Raw genomic sequence first — 19418 nt, forward strand, 5'->3', positions numbered from 1 at the left:
ATTTCTATATAAACCCAGATAATGCCATACATACTAATATAATGTCTATAATTTTTGGCAATATATTCAAGCATCTTTCCATGACACTGTTTTTCTACATCAATATTTTTAATGGTCTCACTGTATTTCATGGAAGGAATCTACCATGACCTAACCAATCCCCTGCTGCTGCTGCTGCTGCTGCTGCTGCTGCTGCTGTCGCTTCAGTTGTGTCCGACTCTGTGCAACCCACAGACGGCAGCCCACCAGGCTCCGCCGTCCCTGGGATTCTCCAGGCAAGAACACTGGAGTGGGTTGCCATTTCCTTCTCCAATGCATGAAAGTGAAAAGTCAAAGTGAAATCGCTCAGTCGTGTCTGACTCTTAGCGACCCCATGGACTGCAGCCTACCGGGCTCCTCCATCCATGGGGTTTTCCAGGCAAGAGCACTGGAGTGGGGTGTCATTGCCTTCTCCGAACCAATCCCCTACTATAGGATATTTAGTTTCCAATCTATGAAGAAAACCTCTGATAAATACTCTTGTATTTTTTATTTTGCCTGTGCCGTATCTTTCTGTTTGTCCCTAAAAAACTCTGTCCGTGAAGAAAGGCTATGGTAACTTTTTGTGCTGTTTGTGTTCTCTTTTTTGTTTATCTATGAAAAACTACTTATCTATAAATGGCATTGCTGAACTTAAATGAATGTTTTTTAATTAAATCTATTACTATGAACTGTCCTGAAGAGAGTTTATGAAACATTTCTTTTTTCATCTGTATCTTATTGTTATTTTAATTTACCATTGAGTTTTCTTAAATACACTATAGTAACTGGCCGTTTCTTTCTTTTAGAATCAGTTCGGTTTTTGCTACTCACTGTGTACTTCAATTCTTCTTCCATTAATCTGGCACCTTGCTAACCTAGTTACTCAGTTGGCAACTCTCTATGCTTTTTATTTATTAACCAAATATTTATCAATAAGCACTAAGTATGACCAAAACAGAGCAATATACTAACGGCAAAGCTGAAATTAAAATGAAAGGCTTGGGGCAGAGGAGACTTTTCTAAGGACAATTAATATAAATTAATATAAAATATATAATGTAATCAGTAGTCTAACAAAATCTCCATAATCTTCACCTGTGTCACTTTGTTCCACAGTGGCTATCCTTAATAACTTTAGTAACTATTTGGTATAACAAGGGTGAAGAATACAGAAGATGGGAGGGTGGGTGCTGAAATTTTGGGATTCAATGCTAGTAAATTTCTAGTATTTTAGCTATTAATTAAGGATATTGGAATTCACAAAAAAAGTATAACAATATAGCAACACTGAAAATGTATATGATGCAATGTTAGCTTTTATAAAACTAAACTAACAATAAAATCACATATGCAAATAAACAAGAATATGCAAAATTAAAACTGTTGTATCACACAGATAGGTTTAGTAATACTTTTATTTACAAATTTTTTAACAATATAGGGACACTTTAGGCAAATATATATTTCTGCCTAGAACCCTTAATTATTCTAATTTTCTTTAATTTTTATAAAATTATAATAATAAAACTAGTTGAGAGGATCAAATTTTAAGATGTGGCTCCTAGGTTCAGTTATGTGGTTCACTCCATTCTCCTAAATCATTTCAAAAGCATTCCTACTTTATAATACTAATATAATACCAAATATTTTGTAGCTCTGTATTTTCCAAAATAAATTCACATATATTATCTCACACCAACAAGTATATTTTTCTGACTATTACTGCACACATCTTTCCACTAAACTTTACCACTCCCTGTGATTAAAGAAAAAAAAAATCTGATTAATGGTCTCAAGAATATCAGATTCTGAATAAAAAAAGAGAAATATTCTACATTTAATATACTTTTCTTACAAGAGCAGTAAGTTGTACAAATTCACTTTAGCAAGATATGTAAAAAGAGCTGAAACAGAACAAAAGAACTTGGTAAAAAAAAATCTGAATCATAAAATTCTAGGTAATCAAGATTTAGACTATAAAATTTGAAATACATAAAGCTTTTATAAGAACTGTGTTGCTTGGGCAAAATATTTCTAAGCACTTCTAAAGGAGATTATTTCAAAACCTGGTATGCTTAGAATGTTAAAATAATTTCTTAAAAAGCAATTTCATTCATGAGCTGATCTCATTTTTTTTCTGAAACAACTGTGATTTTTACCTTATTCTCTACTATTGAGTTGGATTTGAATTCAAATGCTAAATATCAGGTTTTAAAAATATGCACAACATGATGCTACCAATGAAAGAGAGGAAAGGTCAAATCCCATCAAATAATCTAACAGATGGTAAGAAGGAGAAGGATAATTATAATGGCACTGATGACAATACAGCTAAGGTGTTCTTAGTAGTGACTATATAGTTACTATATACATCATAGTCCAGTCTAAGCATGAATTATCTCATAATTCACAATACTGAGGAATATATCAAAATATATATCAAAAAACAACAAAGCGAAACTTAAAAAGTTAATTCACAAGTCACATGGCTAATACTTGGTACAACCAAGGCATGAGCCTTGACAGTACTGATTTTACAGTAACTATGTCAAATTACAAGGAAAACTATTTTAAACCATAAGAAAACATAAATATTTAGTCAGTTCTTACCTCTTCAGGCAGTTCACTGTACATGGTTTCAGAGGTAGACAACAGAAATATGGGTGAAAATGACGGTATATCTTGTAGCAGAGTCAGAAAAGTTGCTCTCACAGTTTCACTGACAGCTTCCCACCAATCACCAATGTGAGGCATGTAAACAATACTAGGTACTGTTCTTCGAGCTTCACGAAAAATCTAATCAAGGAAAGAACTGGCATTAAACATTCAAATAGAAATTATTCTAAAGTCTACATAGTAACTTCCCAATACATTAAATGTGTCAAGCCTGTTACTATAATTACAGTCAGCCTCAATATTCAAGTTGTTCAAGACATAATGCACAAACCATACATACAACTTCTATCTACCCTTATCCCACCTAAGAAAAGGAGAATATTTTGTTATTATTCCTACTCAATATGTATTAATAGTATAAAGGTTATCATATTGCTCCATTTCTCTATCACATAAAGTAAAACACCACTATAATGCTGCAAATAAAGAGATAAGCATGCACCTATATGTCACCTACGTAAGAGTGATTATCAGGAAGCACAAAAAAGAAAAAGAGGACACAGTTCACATGTTCGTGCACACTGCCTAAAATCACTCAACATATGGATTAAATATTTTAACCAAGATATGCCACCCTAAAGCTTAAAATTAATGAACTATTCGGCTGAACCACTTGTTTACCTCCCATTACCTTAATTCAATCTTCTATAAAATAGTCACAAAACACCTTTAATCTCTAAAAAGCAATAAATAAATTAGCAAAAAACTATGAGATACTCCCACTTCAGAAAGTAGAAAATAAAGTTTCCCCAGGTGTTAAAGAGTCTTAACCATAGCTTCAGTCACAGTCTGCCAACACATGCAAATAAAGACCAGGCTGGCAATTAAGAAGTTGCCAGACAGAACTACAGCCCTTTTACATAAAAGTCAACATCAACTCAATAGTCCATCAACAAATTCTTATAGGTTAATATGACATCTCTTCAGTACCTTTAACAAGTGTATGAGTAAGTTAAAAATCTGACTATCAGGGACTTCCCTGGCTGTCCAGTGGTTAAGACTTCATGCTTCAAATGCAGGGCACAGGTTTGATCCCTGGTTGGGGACTAAGATCCACATGCCATGCAGTGCAGCCAGGAAAAAATAAATAAACCTGTCTCTCTCTCTTCAATATGAGAATTCTACTTCTAAAATTCTCTATTTTCTCTTAAACACATTTCAATTAGCCTATGTAATGTGCAAGATACAGAAATGAGAATCAAATAGTTTATATGATTATCAAAACATTCCTAAGATTCAAAAGGATTATTTTTCTTTAATGAGTTAGCCTACCACTTGTATGAATTTTTCAAATATTATATTTTACATAGTTTTAAATCTCCTGGGTAAAATAAAATATACTGCCAATTTAATAATAAGCCAGATGAAAGACGCTAAAATAAAAATTTCCCCCTAATTGGAAATGCAGATGTTATGATCACTCACATCAAAAGTAATATTTGTTCCTTCCCTTCCTTTAACATTTGCATATCCACCAATCCAGAACAGTTGTACAGTACAACTCCTTCAGGACCTTCAATTTTTGACCTTTTCTGCAAATACACACCCTCTTATCCTGGATCTTGAAATCCAAGGGTTATTATTTTCCAAAGTTCACATAGAACATTCACAAGAGAAAAACAAGCATAAATGTTGGCAAAAGGAAGGAACCACACAGGAGCACAAAGGCAAGAGAGGTATTTGATTCCAAAAAAATGTTTTTAATTTTACTACATGCCACCTAAATCAGGCATGGTATGTAGAAGACAGTGACCAATGGCTGTTGCTGATAAAACAAGGGTAAGCCAGCAGGAAGAAAAAGGTGATTATATGAAAAAGACTAACAAACTTCACAGCTTACTAAGAAACCTCACAAAACTACCTACCTAATTCAGCCATGCAGGTTACAACATGCCCAGGGAAAGATGAAAAAACATGCCTTTTTTAAAAAATGAAATTTGCCTTGCTAATTCTAGTATCTGTAGGTTAGATTTTCTATTAATACATGGATTGAGAACATCTACCTGCTAGCAAAGATACGAGAGTACAGGCAAAGCAACAGACAGTTTTAATGATAATAAACAATTTTCCAGAGCCATAAGTTAAACAGTGCAATAATGCAGGTATTTCAAACATATCTGCAACGTTGAACTACATATATAAATTTTTACCAACTGTAAAAGAGTGGAAGGATATTTCTATTTCTTTCCTTTTCTCATCCAAACCTCTCAAAATTAGCACACTGAATAAGATAATAATATTTCATTACCCTTTTTATTTCCAAAGACTTTAGGAAAGCATCTTTATTAGAACTTTTTGAAATTATATTTGAAAACCTAGAGGGCAAAAAATGATCAGGAAAAAGTCTAAGATAAATATAGAAAAATAAAAAGGCTCAGACTTTCTGGTCCATGAATATATAATTACATGAATCAAGAATTAATCTAATTATATGCAATATCAATAATCAGGGAATAGTTTTCTCTGAAACTTTTAAAGGAAAAACATCCTTAATTTCCAGAAAAATTTAAAAATGCTACTAAAACAAATTTCCTTTTTAACTCCTTATTCTATTTTATCTCTGAATGTTAAAATAAACTTTTATATTTTCCTTAAATAGTCAACCTATCCTAATTCTCCTGTTTTGGAACGAAATTTCAAAAAGAACAGACTCTGAGGATAGTATTTAAAAACTGATTTAAAAGTTTAATCATATTGTGTGTGTGTGGTTTTTTTTTAAATGTAAAGTCAGCTCTTCAGCAGTTTCCAGGTAATTTTAGAAGTTGTAGAATAAAATAGTTGTGGTGGTTTAGTCGCTAAGCCATGTCTGACTCTTTTGTGACCCCATGGACTAAAGCCCTCCAGGCTCCTTTGTCCATGGGATTTCCCAGGCAACAATACTGGAGTAGGTTGCCATTTCCTTCTCCAGGGGATCTTCCCAACCCAGTGATCCAACCCGGGTCTCCTGCATTGGCAGGCGGATTCTTTACCACTGAGTCACAAGGGAAGCCCCATGGAATAAGATACACTCTGTGAAATCAATTAATTAAATATTTCATAGGAGAAAAATAAAGCCTAGTTTTAGTGAAGCGGCAACTGTCTTGGGAACAAGTGATGCCATTTGATAACTAGAAAAATACTCACCTACAGGGTGTCTTGGATTGGTGGATGTGCAAGGTGTAGTAGAAAACAGAAAAACTGTTATAGAGAAAAAAAGACAGTAGGCCAAATTACTGAACCAACCGTTTCAAAATACCTCTGACATGACCACCACTCTTGCACAAACAAATGAACGAACACCGGTGTATGTGAATGTTCATTTTGATTCTTTAAACAATATACTTCTGGCCTCTTCCTCTCCCAGACATCATAGTCCTGTATATAACTTTTTAAATTTCTTTATTTGAAAAAAAAACCACAAACTATTTTCTCTGAGTATTGATGATATGAAAGGCAAAAATTGGGCCTTTCATGCAAGGAAGCACTAACAATATAAACTGTACTTGTATTTATGAGTCCTTAGTTCAAAAACTAAATTTCAAATCAGTACACTAGATACCAAATTAAAATGTTCAGTGCATGAAAATTTACTGTATCTTTAAAAAATTAAGAATATACAGCCTATAACAAGCCACTTTAAAAACTGAAAACTAGAGTAATTTTAAATGCAAAGGTACATGAAGCAGAAAGCTCCAAGCCAGTACAGTTTCCACTTTTCTAAAAGGGGCTACATGAGAAAAACAACTTTGTATCATCAATAAATTTCCAGAATTTGTCTTGGTCACTTTACAATATTATGAATGTACTAAAATTATAAGACATAAGTAAAAGAAAAATCTTGGTGGCTAATTTATTCTCAATTTTTATAAAAATTAAAAAGTACTATTTAAATAAGTTTAATTCCTTAAACCACGATATCCAAAAAAAGTTAAAATAATACTATGTCTCCATTATCAATAACTTTATTCCATATATGTCACTTATTCCATTTTGAGCATCTCTGTGAAAATAAGGCACTGCCTGAGGTTTGAAGATTCAGGATTCAAGAAATAAAAAGCCCAATTTCTTTGCAAGCATATAAAATCAGCCTGTTAAAAAACCCAGCTATACTAGAGTTTCTGAACAATGGGTTTAATACAAATCAACATTTCTTGAAAATTAAAACACCCAAGTTCCTTTTCTGATATTTTCATTGCTAAAAACTTCAATAATTTCAGTAAATGTGACACAATCTGGGCCAGGATAATTTAATTGGTTTACAACTCCAAGAAAAAAAAAGTGCTATGGCAAAACACAGATGTGTTAGCCATGTACACAAACACAAGAGCTTCCCCAGCATACACAGAACGTTATAGAGAAACCTAGAAATCCTCTTTCGCAAACACAAGGGCATCCAAAGTATACACACAGGTAAGTATATTAATTCCTTAATGCCACATAACCAAAACAGATTTTCCCTGAGAATTTCCAGATATAATTTCTTTCTGGGGAAAAATAAATACTAAAATTTTTACCCTCCAAAAAACCTTACTGACCATGTGAAATTACTCGTAACAACATACAGTACCCAAACTCCAAAGCTTTTGACAGGTTATATTTAAATTTATCGACTCAGTTATACCTCGATAGTAATGAAAGCAATTAAGTAACACATTCATCAGTCACTTTTTCCCTAAATCAGCAATGGAAATAATACAAGAGGGAAAAAAAAAAAACATCTGAAAAAGTCAGTAAAAGGGACTCAGAGTTGTTGCAATTTTTAAAACATTTTATTTTTAATTGGAGGATAATTACTTTAATATACTGTGATGGTTTCTGGCATACATCAACAACATGAATCAGTCATAGGTACACATGTTTTCTCCCTCTTAAACCTCCCTCCCACCTCCCTCCACATTCCACCCCCTAGGTTGTCACAGAGCACCAGCTTTGAGTTCCCTGAATCATATGCAAATTCCCAATGGCTATCTATTTTACATATGGTAGTCTCTATGTTTCAATGGTACAGTCTCAAATCATCCCATCTTCTCTCCCAGCTTCTGAAAGTTCTCTATGTCTATTTCTTCACTGCTGCCCTGTAGATAGATTCATCAGTACCATCATTCTAGATTTCATATGTATGCATTAATATACGATATTTGTCTTTCTCTTTCTGATTTACTTCACTCTGTATAATAGGCTCTAGATTTGTCCACCTCATTAGAGCTGCTATTTTTTAGAGAGTGTTAACACAGTAAATCTTTTACTGCGGATACTGACATCTCCAGCCTTGCTGTAGGGGCTCAATAATTACTTGTGAACTGACTGGGACAACCACAAATCTTCCAGGCTACATCAGTTTCCATTCTCCTACCCTCAGAATCTTTGGAAGACTATGAAATGCTAAGTAAAATACATACAGACATGCTCACACACAGAGCTACTCTGGCAATTGTTTCAGTTATAAATGTCAAACTACTGTCCAGTAATCAGCAAAAACAGCAGTCCCCAACTTTTCTTCAAACCTTTTTTTTGGCACCAGGGACTTTTTTGGCACAATTTTTCCATGGTGGGGGCAGGCGGCGGGCCACGGATATCGAGATGATTCAAGTGCATTACATTTACTATGCACCTGCTGATCTGACAAGAGGCTTAGCTTAGGCAGTAATGCCAGCAATGGGGAGCAACCGTAAATACAGATGAAATTTTACTCACCTCCTGCTGTGCAGCCTGGTTCCTAACAGGCCACAGACTGGTACCAGCTATGGCCCTGGGGTTGGGAACCCCTGAGCTAAAACTATATTTCTAAGTGTTTATTTACTGAAGACTTAAAATAGTAACAACTGGGATGCACATTTAAAGCGCAGGTTTCTGGGCTCATCTCAAATTTCATGAATCAGAATCAGCCAGAGAATCAGAAATTTTAATAAGCACCCCCAGGAGATTCTCATTCTCATTAAACTTTAAGAAACAATGAGAAAACCCTCCAGCAGAAACTAACTCCTCTACCACTTTTCATGCAACTGATAAAATTAATCAATAGCTGAGGCATTTGGAAGAAGAAAAAGTTTTGTCATTTATCTGCTGTGTGTGGATGTTCTAAAGAACAAGCATAAAACTTAACATGATCCTCATGGCATTAAGAAATATGAAGTAGGGCTCTTCTGCCCCTTCCATCTTAACACACATAAAAACAAACCTTTAAAGGTGATTTAAGACTTCTTTCCTTTAAAGCTACCTGTCACATTCATGTTGCAATATTAAACAACCCAATTTAATTTGCATTACACATCTCAGAGGCAGAGGTAAAGAAAATCACAGAATAACTTGCCACAGATCAAACCCTTATATTCCACATCTATTTAGAGATAATCTTGTTTACAGAAGGTCCAGCTACCAAGAGAAGTAAACCAAAAGGGAAGAAAAGAAAGTGAATATAGGTAAGAGAAGGATAGAGAAAAGGGATTTTTTGTTTCTCTTTCCTCAGTATTCTGGCACTTAGGTGCTCTTTCTCCATAAGGTTTTTTTACCTACTTATACCCAGGCTTGTCAATCTCTTAATTTCTCAAATTAAGAAAAAACTCTTCAGTTCCATTATATAATAGTCTATTTTTGAAAAGTTTTCTGGAAAAGACTGTAGTATATTTTATTATCATAAATAAAATATGTACTTAAAATTCAAAGTCAGGGATTAACTGGGACAGTTTATGTGGTCTCTGGTCAATATTCAATGAAAGTCTCAGCTTCAGCTACCAGGACTATAAAATTGAACCAGTGTCTGGGCAGATTAGACATCCATGTGTTGGTCACTCAAGAAGAGGCTGCACTTCCAACCCAAAAGCTCATAGGTGAAAGCAGAGATGAGCTGTCTTGACCCACTAGATGCAATGGAACATAACCCCAAACCCAGTGGGTTTTGTTGTTTTCCACTACCAAGTGACACTTCTCTCCACCCTCCTCACCAACATGAAAAAAAAAGTATCAAAAGCCAAGATATGTGAACGAGATCAAAGAACATGCGATTAGAATTCAAATTTAGCCCAATGATGCCAAGCAGGATTCAGGAAAAAAAAAAACCTGAGGATCCCATAAGATCAACATACAGTTTACTATGTATTTCCTAAGTATTTCCTTACCTAACATGAAGCCAGTATTATGGCTGTGAATATACACACACGTTAGCCATAAGGAACAACTAACTAGACAGAGAATACCCTCTTCACTTTGAAAATGTTCTACCTTCAAAGTGATTTTATCTTTCAGTTTGCCTGAAACTTTCAAATACCCAAGTAAAAAGAAAAAAATTTCTAAACTATACAGCAGAGTGTAAACCAAAATGACAAAGTTTACGCATTCCCCTAATCCTCCAAATTCCTTCCCCCAAACCAAAACAATTATTTAACAGGTTTTTTTGGGGGGGGAGGGGGAGTGTAATTCTTGGATGAAATTTCTACTTATATATAAACATGGACATATATTTTTTAAGTTTTTTTTTTAACACAAAGAAGATCATACTTAGATTGATTTATAATATCTAACAATAAGGAGACCACTAATATCTCCTTCATCTTTCCACATCAGCCTATATAAATCTTTTACCTCACTCTTGTTAGACTTCTTAGTATTTCTGTTACTATACTTTAGCCAGTCCACCATAAAAAGGACATTTAGTTTGCTTCTTTTTGTCTTATTATTTGCTAATTCTACACAATACTTTGATGAATACCCCTGTACATTCAAGAGTGAATACTTATAGCTAATGTATCTTTAGGAAATGTTTCTTAATGTAAATTTCCTGGGTCAAAAAATAAATTTACATTTCCACTCACCAAGTATGAGTGCTCACATATCCAACATTAAGTTTATCAAGCTTTTCATTTTCACAAGTCTATAGTTGTTTAAAATAGCATCTTTCTGCTTTAACATGCTTTTTTTCCACTTATAGGTAAGACAAAGAATCTTTTCAAAATTTTATTGGTTGCATTTGCCACTTTTTTCTCCCTATAAATGGCATGCTCCTATTTTCCCAATTCTTATTAGGTTGTTATCCTTTCTTCTTCCTGATTTTAATATGTTTTTGTACAGCTAGGAAACTTGTTCTTGACAGGTGTTACAAATACAAATCTTTGCCAGGTTATATCTATTAATTTTATTTAAAGAAACGTTTTTTGTCATGAGTAATTTAAAAATTTTATAAAGTCAATTTTGTTCTTATTTTTCTTGGCTTCTATATATTGCTTTGAAATTACTTTCCCATATCCAAGATAATATACTACTCTTGTGAATTATCCTAACACTTTAATAGTTTCATTAACAATCTAGAATTTACTGGGCCTAAATTTTAGGCAGAAAATCCAGTTTTTCTTTTTCCTTCATAGAGCCAGCCAGTTTTCTAAGACTATTTATTAAATAATCTATCTATTCTAAGATACAGAGCTTCCCTCGTAACTCAGTCGGTAGAGTCTGCCTGCAATGCAAGAGACCTGGGCTTGATTCCTGGATGGGGAAGATACCCTGGAGAAGGAAATGGCAACCCACTCCAGTATTCTTGCCTGGACAATCTCACTGACAGAGGAGCCTGGCAGGCTATAGTCTATGGGGTGGCAAGAGTTAGACATGACTGAGTGACTAAGTACACACACATTCTAAGAAATCAAATGTCATCATCATCATATACTTAACATCATCAGACACTAAATTCTATTTCTACACAGGCCTAAGCATGATTTCTCACTTTTGTTCCATTGTTTGTCAGTCTACTCCTGCACAGGTACAAGTACTGTATTATCACAGTTCTACTACATCTGTTGGAGAAGGAAATGGTAACCCACTACAGTATTCTTGCCTGGAAGATCCCGTGGACGGAGAAGCCTGGTAGGCTACAGTCCATGGGGTCGCAAAGAGTCTGACACGACTGAATGACTTCACTTCACTACATCTGTAAACATCTGGTAGGGATATCTCATTACAGTTTCTCCTTTAGAATTCTCCTTGCTATGCTCATATTTATTTTCTAGAGAAAAAAAAAGAGCCTTTTTTTTTAAATGTCTCCTCTTAAATGTTGGGGGGGGGGATTATTATTGAGATTGCACTTAATTTAGAAAAGAACTCATGGCTCTCCAATGTTGAGTCTTACCAGTCACTAGCTGTATGTAGCAGTAGAGATAAACAGGATGGTAGCTGTCATTGTTGGGTACTGTATGTCAAGACTATTGGATGAGCTTGTTTCAATAATCAAAATAACCTTACGTGGTACCATTATCTTTGTTTCATAGATGAGACAATTGAGGCTCACAGAGGTTAAGCAACGTATCTGCTGCTGCTGCTGCTGCTAAGTCACTTCAGTCGTGTCCGACTCTGTGCAACCCAATAGACAGCAGCCCACCAGGCTTCCCCGTCCCTGGGATTCTCCAGGCAAGCACACTGGAGTGGGTTGCCATTTCCTTCTCCAATGCATGAAAGTGAAAAGTGAAAGTGAAGTCGCTCAGTCGTGTCTGACTCTAGTGACCCCACAGACCGCAGCCTACCAGGCTCCTCCGTCCATGAGATTTTCCAGGCAAAAGTACAGGAGTGGGGTGCCATTGCCTTCTCCAAAGCAACATATCTAAGGCCACAAAAATACAAATACATTGAGATTTTAATCTGTGCAATATGATTTGAGTATACACTTTGAATCATAGTAAATATAAATGAGGTATGCCTTTTCACTTATACAGCTGTCCTCAAGTGACTTTTAAGCTTTCTTCTTTTAGGCCATACAAATTAATTGTTAATTCCTATGTAAAATTAGTTGCTATTAATATTTTAAATGGGACCTCTCCTTTTATTATGCAGTTGACCCTTGAACAGGTAGGGGTTAATCTGTGAATAATTTATAGTCAGGCCCTCTGGATTTACAGTTTCTCCACATCCACAGATTCAACCAACCACAGACTTTGTCGTTTTGTAGTTACTGCTGAAGAATATCTGTCTATAAGTGGACCCATGCAGTTCAACATTAACTTTGAAATTATCCACCTTACAGAATTCCCTTATTGGCCCTAATTGTTTTTTTGTTAATACTATAATCATATCATTGGCAAAAAAAAATTTTTTTTGGTCCACACATATACATGTAGCTCCATCTTTATTTTAATATACTTACAACTGTTTAGAACTGTTAAGTAAAAGAGAAGTAAATCTGACACTATTGGCCACCTGATACGAAGAGCTGACTCATTTGAAAAGACGCTGATGCTGGGAAAGATTGAAGGCAGGAGGAGAAGGGGACGACAGACGATGAGATGGTTGGATGGCATCACCGACTCAATTGACATGAGTTTGAGTAAACTCTAGGAGTTGGAAATGGACAGGAAGGCCTGACATGCTGCAGTCCACGGGTTTGCAAAGAATCGGACATGACTGAGTGACTGAACTGAACTATGAACTATTTTTAAAAATCTATCTTGCTACAAGGTGCAGAATGGTTGTCAGTTAGATACTATATGCATTAAATATATATGAACTATAACTGGAGGGAAAAAAAAAGTGTGCAATGCTCTTAAGTGTTACTACTCAAGTAGTTTAATCTCTAAAAATAGGCTAAATGTCAAAGAAGAAGATGACACTCAAACATTTAATGAGTACTTACTATGAGGTGGGCACTGTGTCAGAGACACAGAAATGGTGAAGACATGGTCCCTTGGTTCAAAAAACTTATTCCCTTAGCCCCTAGTTCCAACATGACACACTTGTAATAAATTCACAGTTATATATTAAAACGTCAAATTGCTTCATAAGCTAGCAAAGATAAAGTATTGGAAAATTAAATTGATTATTGATTGAAATTGACACTTGATTATTAAAACAAATACAAATTTAAATTGCTATCAGTTTTCTAAACTAATTTTAAATCTTGGCTTTCTCAAACTTGATATTATCTCCCTTACTATGATAAGACTCCTAAGTACAGACAGAAGTTTAAAAAGTCTCTGTAAAAAGGATCAAAAAAAGGCAAAAAGAAGTTCCCTTTCTATACTGTTTAATACAGCTTTAATACAAGAAATAGGATTATTAAAATGTCAGAAAAAAATGAAGTATCATGGGAAAAACTGATCTCATTTTAAAAAACCAAAAGGATCTTTTGCCTTAATATTAGAATGCTAACAACCAACAAAAAGTTAATATTTATATTACTGTTCTTTGAAAAAAATTTATCTATCAAACACTACTGTGATATAAATAATAAGAAAGTTGGAAATACTCTGATATAGTGCAAACCTACCTGTGCACATGATTCTTCAGGTGTTTTGGCACTAACTGAATAAAGTGCTGGGAGATCTAGTCTATGCACAGAGAATTTTTCTAGAGTGTGCAAAAGTGCTGGAGCAAGGTGAGAAGTTTGACCTGAGCCTCGTTCTCCAGACAGCAATAATCTTGGCCTGTAAGAGGTTGGCTGATGATATGGTGACCTGCAATACACATAAGATATAATTATTATTTCAAAACCATACACTCTGAAGATCAATATGAAATATTAGGAAAATATTTACATAAAAGAACGTAATGCCAAATTAATAGAGCTTTTTCTTCTCTCTCACTTTTTAAGTACAGTGAATCATTTTCTCATTAATTACAGTTTTAAAATATTGATCTCTCTGACCATATTAACAACAAAGACATAAAAGTATAAAAATCCATTCTGAAAGAAAGTCAGAATACCTGGGTATTCATCTTCTCATACCACATATATTAACTTGGAAAATGCTTCAGATACTAAGTATGATCCAGTTATTAATTATCCAAGGTCAAATGTTAAGAATTCTACTTCTCCAACAGAGATACACATCTAAAGATTATTCCAAATGTAGGGCTTTCTTTATTAATGGTTTCTTTCTTTATTAATGGTAGACTTCATACATATTTTACAATTTTTAAAATAGAAAAAAAAAAGAGCAGGACTTCTTCAGTGGCAGCAATTTTGTTTCTAGGCCAATAAAAACTGTTCTTAACTTAGTAGATAACATCTAAAGCCCTACACCAGAAAAGGCCAATTTAGGATAACATATTAAACCAAAATCAACTTGTATTTTCAAGATTCTACAGCACCACTAAAAAGATAAATGAAACAAGTTTATCTAATATCACTGTACATAATGCAGGAAATTCTAAGCAATGCAATAATAATAAAGCAAATTTTAAAATGGAACTAATGGAAAGAAATAGGACAAACACTGTTACTTGTAAAGAACATGATTATACACTAGAAAATCCAAGAGGATCAACTAATCAATGCCATCGCCTACCACCAACAAAATAACAAGACTGAAGATGGAAACAATTTTCCTAAACACCATCAATAACCAATATAAAAAAGGAAAGAAGATTCTATTCACAACTGTAAAAATACAAATGATAAACAATACTAAATACACAAATCATAAACAACAATAAAAAATCTAAACAAGAGAGATGCAGAACTACTTGGAATACATCATGGGCCTGAATACAGATGTCAAATCTTCCTATGCATTTACACCTAGCTATTGTTAACTACAAGGCAAAGGCTACCCACTCCAGTGTTCTGGCCTGGAGAATTCCATGGACTGTAGAGAATACAGTGGATTGTAGAGAATACTATACAGTGACTGTATAGTCCATGGGGTCACAAAGAGTCGGACATGACTGAGCGACTTTCACTTTCACTATTGTTAACTATGGTTAGTTTATGGTATTTTATAGATTTTTTAAAATGCAAATCAAAAATCCCAAAATAAAATTTGATGCAGGAGATTTAAAACTTCCTTGCAACATTATCTGAAAAAATAATCAAGTAAAAATATCAAGTGGAAAAGTGTGCAAGCTTCAATTTCAGAACATTTAAACCTATTTTAGTAACTAGCACTTCATACAGATTTCTTGTTTAATTTTCTTAACAATTCTATGAAATACATAAGTCTCCTCTTACTAAATAGTAACAAACCCAAGGCTCAGAGAAGTTCGCTATAAGATTATACAACTTGGTGTCCATATAACTGCAAAGCCCAGGTTCTAAAACAGTACATTAAGATGTGCCTTACTTTATACTGACACATAGTACAGAACAGAATAACAGAATGTATAATACACCAGAGAAAAGAAACCCTGATTAATGGAACTTAATAGCAGCCCAGAAAACAAATCACAGTAATTGAGAGAATTTTATATAAGATAATAAGCATAAAGATAAATGTAACAAACATGAACCATAACACAAATATTGTTTTAAAATAGGAAGGATACAGATCCTCATTTCACAGAACAAAATGAATTCTAACATAGAATTAAAAAAACAAAAGATTCATGTATTTTTAATTCATAAAAATCTAAACACATTTGTTATTCAAAAATTACATCTGAACTACAATCAGACATCACCTCACACTGGTCAGAATGGCCATCATCCAAAAGTCTACAAACAATAAATGCTGGGGAGGGTGTGGAGAAAAGGGAATGCTCTTGCATTGTTGGTGGGAATGTAAATTGATACAGCCACTATGGAAGATGGTATGGAGATTCCTCAAGAAAACTAGGAATAAAATCACCATATGACCCAGCGATCCCACTCCTAGGCATATACCCTGAGGAAACCAAAACTGAAAAAGACACATGTATCTCATTGTTCATTGCAGCACTATTTACAATAGCTAGAACAGAGAAGCAACCCAAATGTCCATCGACAGATGAATGGATAAAGAAGTTGTGGTATATATAAACAATGGAATATTACTCAGTCATAAAAGGAATGCATTTGAGTCAGTTCTGATGAGGTGGATGAACTTAGAACCTATTATACAGAGTGAAGTGAGTCAGAAAAAGAAAGATAAATATTGTATTTTAATGCATATATATGGAATCTAGAAAAGTGGTACTGAAGAATTTATGTACAGGGCAGCAATGGAGAAATAGGCATAGAGAACAGACTTAGGGACTTCAGGAAAGGGGAGGAGAGGGGAGGAGAGGGTGAGATGTATGGAAAGTATAACATGGAAACTTACATTACCATATGTAAAATGGATAGCCAACGGGAATTTGTTGTATAGCTCAGGAAACTCAAACAGAGGCTCAGTATCAATCTAGAGGGGTGGGATGGGGTGGGAGATGAGAGACTGATTCAAAAGCGAGGGGATATACATGTGCCTATGGCTGATTGATGTTGAGGTTTGACAGAAAACAAAATTCTGTAAAGCAATTATCCTTCAATAAATTTTTTAAAATTACAATCTGAACCAAACAGCAAACAATCAAATAAGATAATTAAATTTGCCATTAACAGGACTGATTTTAATGCATAAAGAGCTTATATGCACAGTATTTTAACCAAAAATACCTTCTTATACAAAGGACATAGACAATTCAAAAAGAAAACAGAAAGAAGTAACTTTTAAAAAATGATCATTCATTTAACAATTTTTGACTGCTTCCTATGTTGAATGCCTTGGCCTAAAGTATCCACCAATACACTGTTACTACAGAGATCATGACTCAGTGTATTTATTGGAAAAAGGAAATAAATTAATAAGTAACAACCTTTTAGTACATGGTGCTATTAGAGACCCACAGATAGCTTTCCTGAAAAAGCGCTACATAGCACAAAACTCCAACAGATCAAAGGCAGAAAGCATGAATTTCAAGAAATACAAACAGGATGTACAAAGGAACAGAGGCCAAAAAAATCTCTTGGCTCTTTGGGGTAGTGGATATAGTTCATTACAGCCAGCTTCTTTCAAGGTTTTAGGACAATGTAGGGGTAAAGATATTGAGGTAAGGGAGGGGAATTGGGAAAGAGAATCAGACTGCAAAGGGCTATGATAGGTTCTCTAAGCCATGTTAAAAGCCATGTCCTCACTGAAGACAATGAGGAAACATTAAGATGCTTATGTAGGGCTTTCCTGGTGGGTCAATAGTAAAGAATCTGCCTGCCAATGCAGGAGACACGTGTTCAGTCTCTGATCCTCGAAGATCCCACATGCCATGGAGCAACTAAGCCCCTGGGCCACAACTGTTGAGCCTGTGCTCTAGAGCCCAAGAGCCGCAATTGCTAAGCCCATGTGCAGCAACCACTGAAGCCTGTGCGCCAAGAGCCCATGCTCTGCAACAAGAAGTCTGCACACTGCAACTAGAGAATAGCCCCCATGCAGTGCAACAGAGAAAAAGCCTGCCCAGCAATGAAGACCCAGCACAGCCAAAATAAGTAAATATATAAAATTATTTTTTTTAAAAAAAGATGCTCAAGCAGGGGAAGTTACGTAAGCATACATATGTTTTTGGATGGTAACTCTAACTCAGCGTATCAGTAGAGGAAAGAGTTTTTGAAAGAAGGTAAACAGTAGGAGTAAGGTAAGGAGCAGCAGCTGCACTTTGCTGGAGCAGCTGTGAAGAGATACCCCACGCCCAAGGTAAGAGAAACCCAAGTAAAATGGTAGGTGTTGCAACAGGGCATCAGAGGGTAGACACACTGAAACCATGCTCACAGAAATCTAGTCAATCTAATCACACTAGGACCACAGCCTTGTCAATGAAATGAAACTCAATGAAACTAAGCCATGCCCGCGGGGCAACCCAAGATGGGCGGGTCATGGTGGAGAGGTCTGACAGAATGTGGTCCATTGGAGAAAGGAATGGCAAACCACTTCAGTATTCTTGCCTTGAGAACCCCATGAACAGTAGGAAATGGCAAAATGATAGGATACTGAAAGAGGTACTCCCCAGGTCAGTAGGTGCCCATATGCTACTGGAGGTCAGTGGAGAAATAACTCCAGAAAGAATGAAGGGATGGAGCCAAAGCAAAAACAATACCCAGCTGTGGATGTGACTGGTGATAGAAGCAAGGTCCGATGCTGTAAAGAGCAATATTGCATAGGAACCTGGAATGTCAGGTCCATGAATCAAGGCAAATTGGAAGTAGTCAATCAGGAGATGGCAAGAGTGAACATCAACATTCTAGGAATCAGTGAACTAAAATGGACTGGAATGGGTGAATTTAACTCAGATGACCATTATATCTACTACTGCAGGCAGGAATCCCTCAAAAGAAATGGAGTAGCCATCATGGTCAACAAAAGAGTCCGAAATGCAGTAAGTGGATGCAATCTCAAAAATGACAGAATGATCTCTGTTTGTTTCCAAGGCAAACCATTTAATATCACAGTAATCCAAGTCTATGCCCCAACCAGTAATGCTGAAGAAGCTGCAGTTGAACGGTTCTATGAAGACCTACAAGACCTTTTAGAACTAACACACAAAAAAGATGCCCTTTTCATCATAGGGGACTAGAATGCAAAAGTAGGAAGTCAAGAAACACCTGGAGTAACAGGCAAATTTGGCCTTGGAATGCGGAATGAAGCAGGGCAAAGCCTAATAGAGTTTTGCCAAGAAAATGCACTGGTCATAGCAAACACCCTCTTCCAACAACACAAGAGAAGACTCTACACATGGACATCACCAGATGGTCAACACCGAAATCAGATTGATTATATTCTCTGCAGCAAAAGATGGAGAAGCTCTATACAGTCAACAAAAACAAGACCGGGAGCTGACTGTGGCTCAGATCATGAACTCCTTATTACCAAATTCAGAGTGAAATTGAAGAAAGCAGGGAAAACCGCTAGACCATTCAGGTATGACCTAAATCAAATCCCTTATGATTATACAGTAGAAGTGAGAAATAGATTTAAGGGCCTAGATCTGATAGATAGAGTGCCTGATGAACTATGGAATGAGGTTCGTGACACTGTACAGGAGAC

At 35.3% G+C, this 19418-nt stretch overlaps 1 protein-coding gene across 4 annotated transcripts in view; it reads right to left on the minus strand.

Moving 5' to 3' along the window:
• ATAD2B (ATPase family AAA domain containing 2B) overlaps positions 1 to 19418 on the minus strand; it is a 127710-nt gene that overhangs the window by 37889 nt on the left and 70403 nt on the right. For all 4 annotated transcript variants that reach the window (XM_069582663.1, XM_069582664.1, XM_069582662.1 and 1 more), the window contains 2 exons: positions 13919 to 14105; positions 2632 to 2817 (listed from right to left, as the gene is read on the minus strand). In XM_069582663.1, the coding sequence (XP_069438764.1) occupies positions 2632 to 2817; positions 13919 to 14105 (373 nt within the window). The remainder of the gene's footprint in view (positions 1 to 2631; positions 2818 to 13918; positions 14106 to 19418) is intronic.

Source organism: Ovis canadensis, chromosome 3 (genome assembly GCF_042477335.2).
Source record: "Ovis canadensis isolate MfBH-ARS-UI-01 breed Bighorn chromosome 3, ARS-UI_OviCan_v2, whole genome shotgun sequence".
Lineage (NCBI taxonomy): Eukaryota > Metazoa > Chordata > Mammalia > Artiodactyla > Bovidae > Ovis > Ovis canadensis.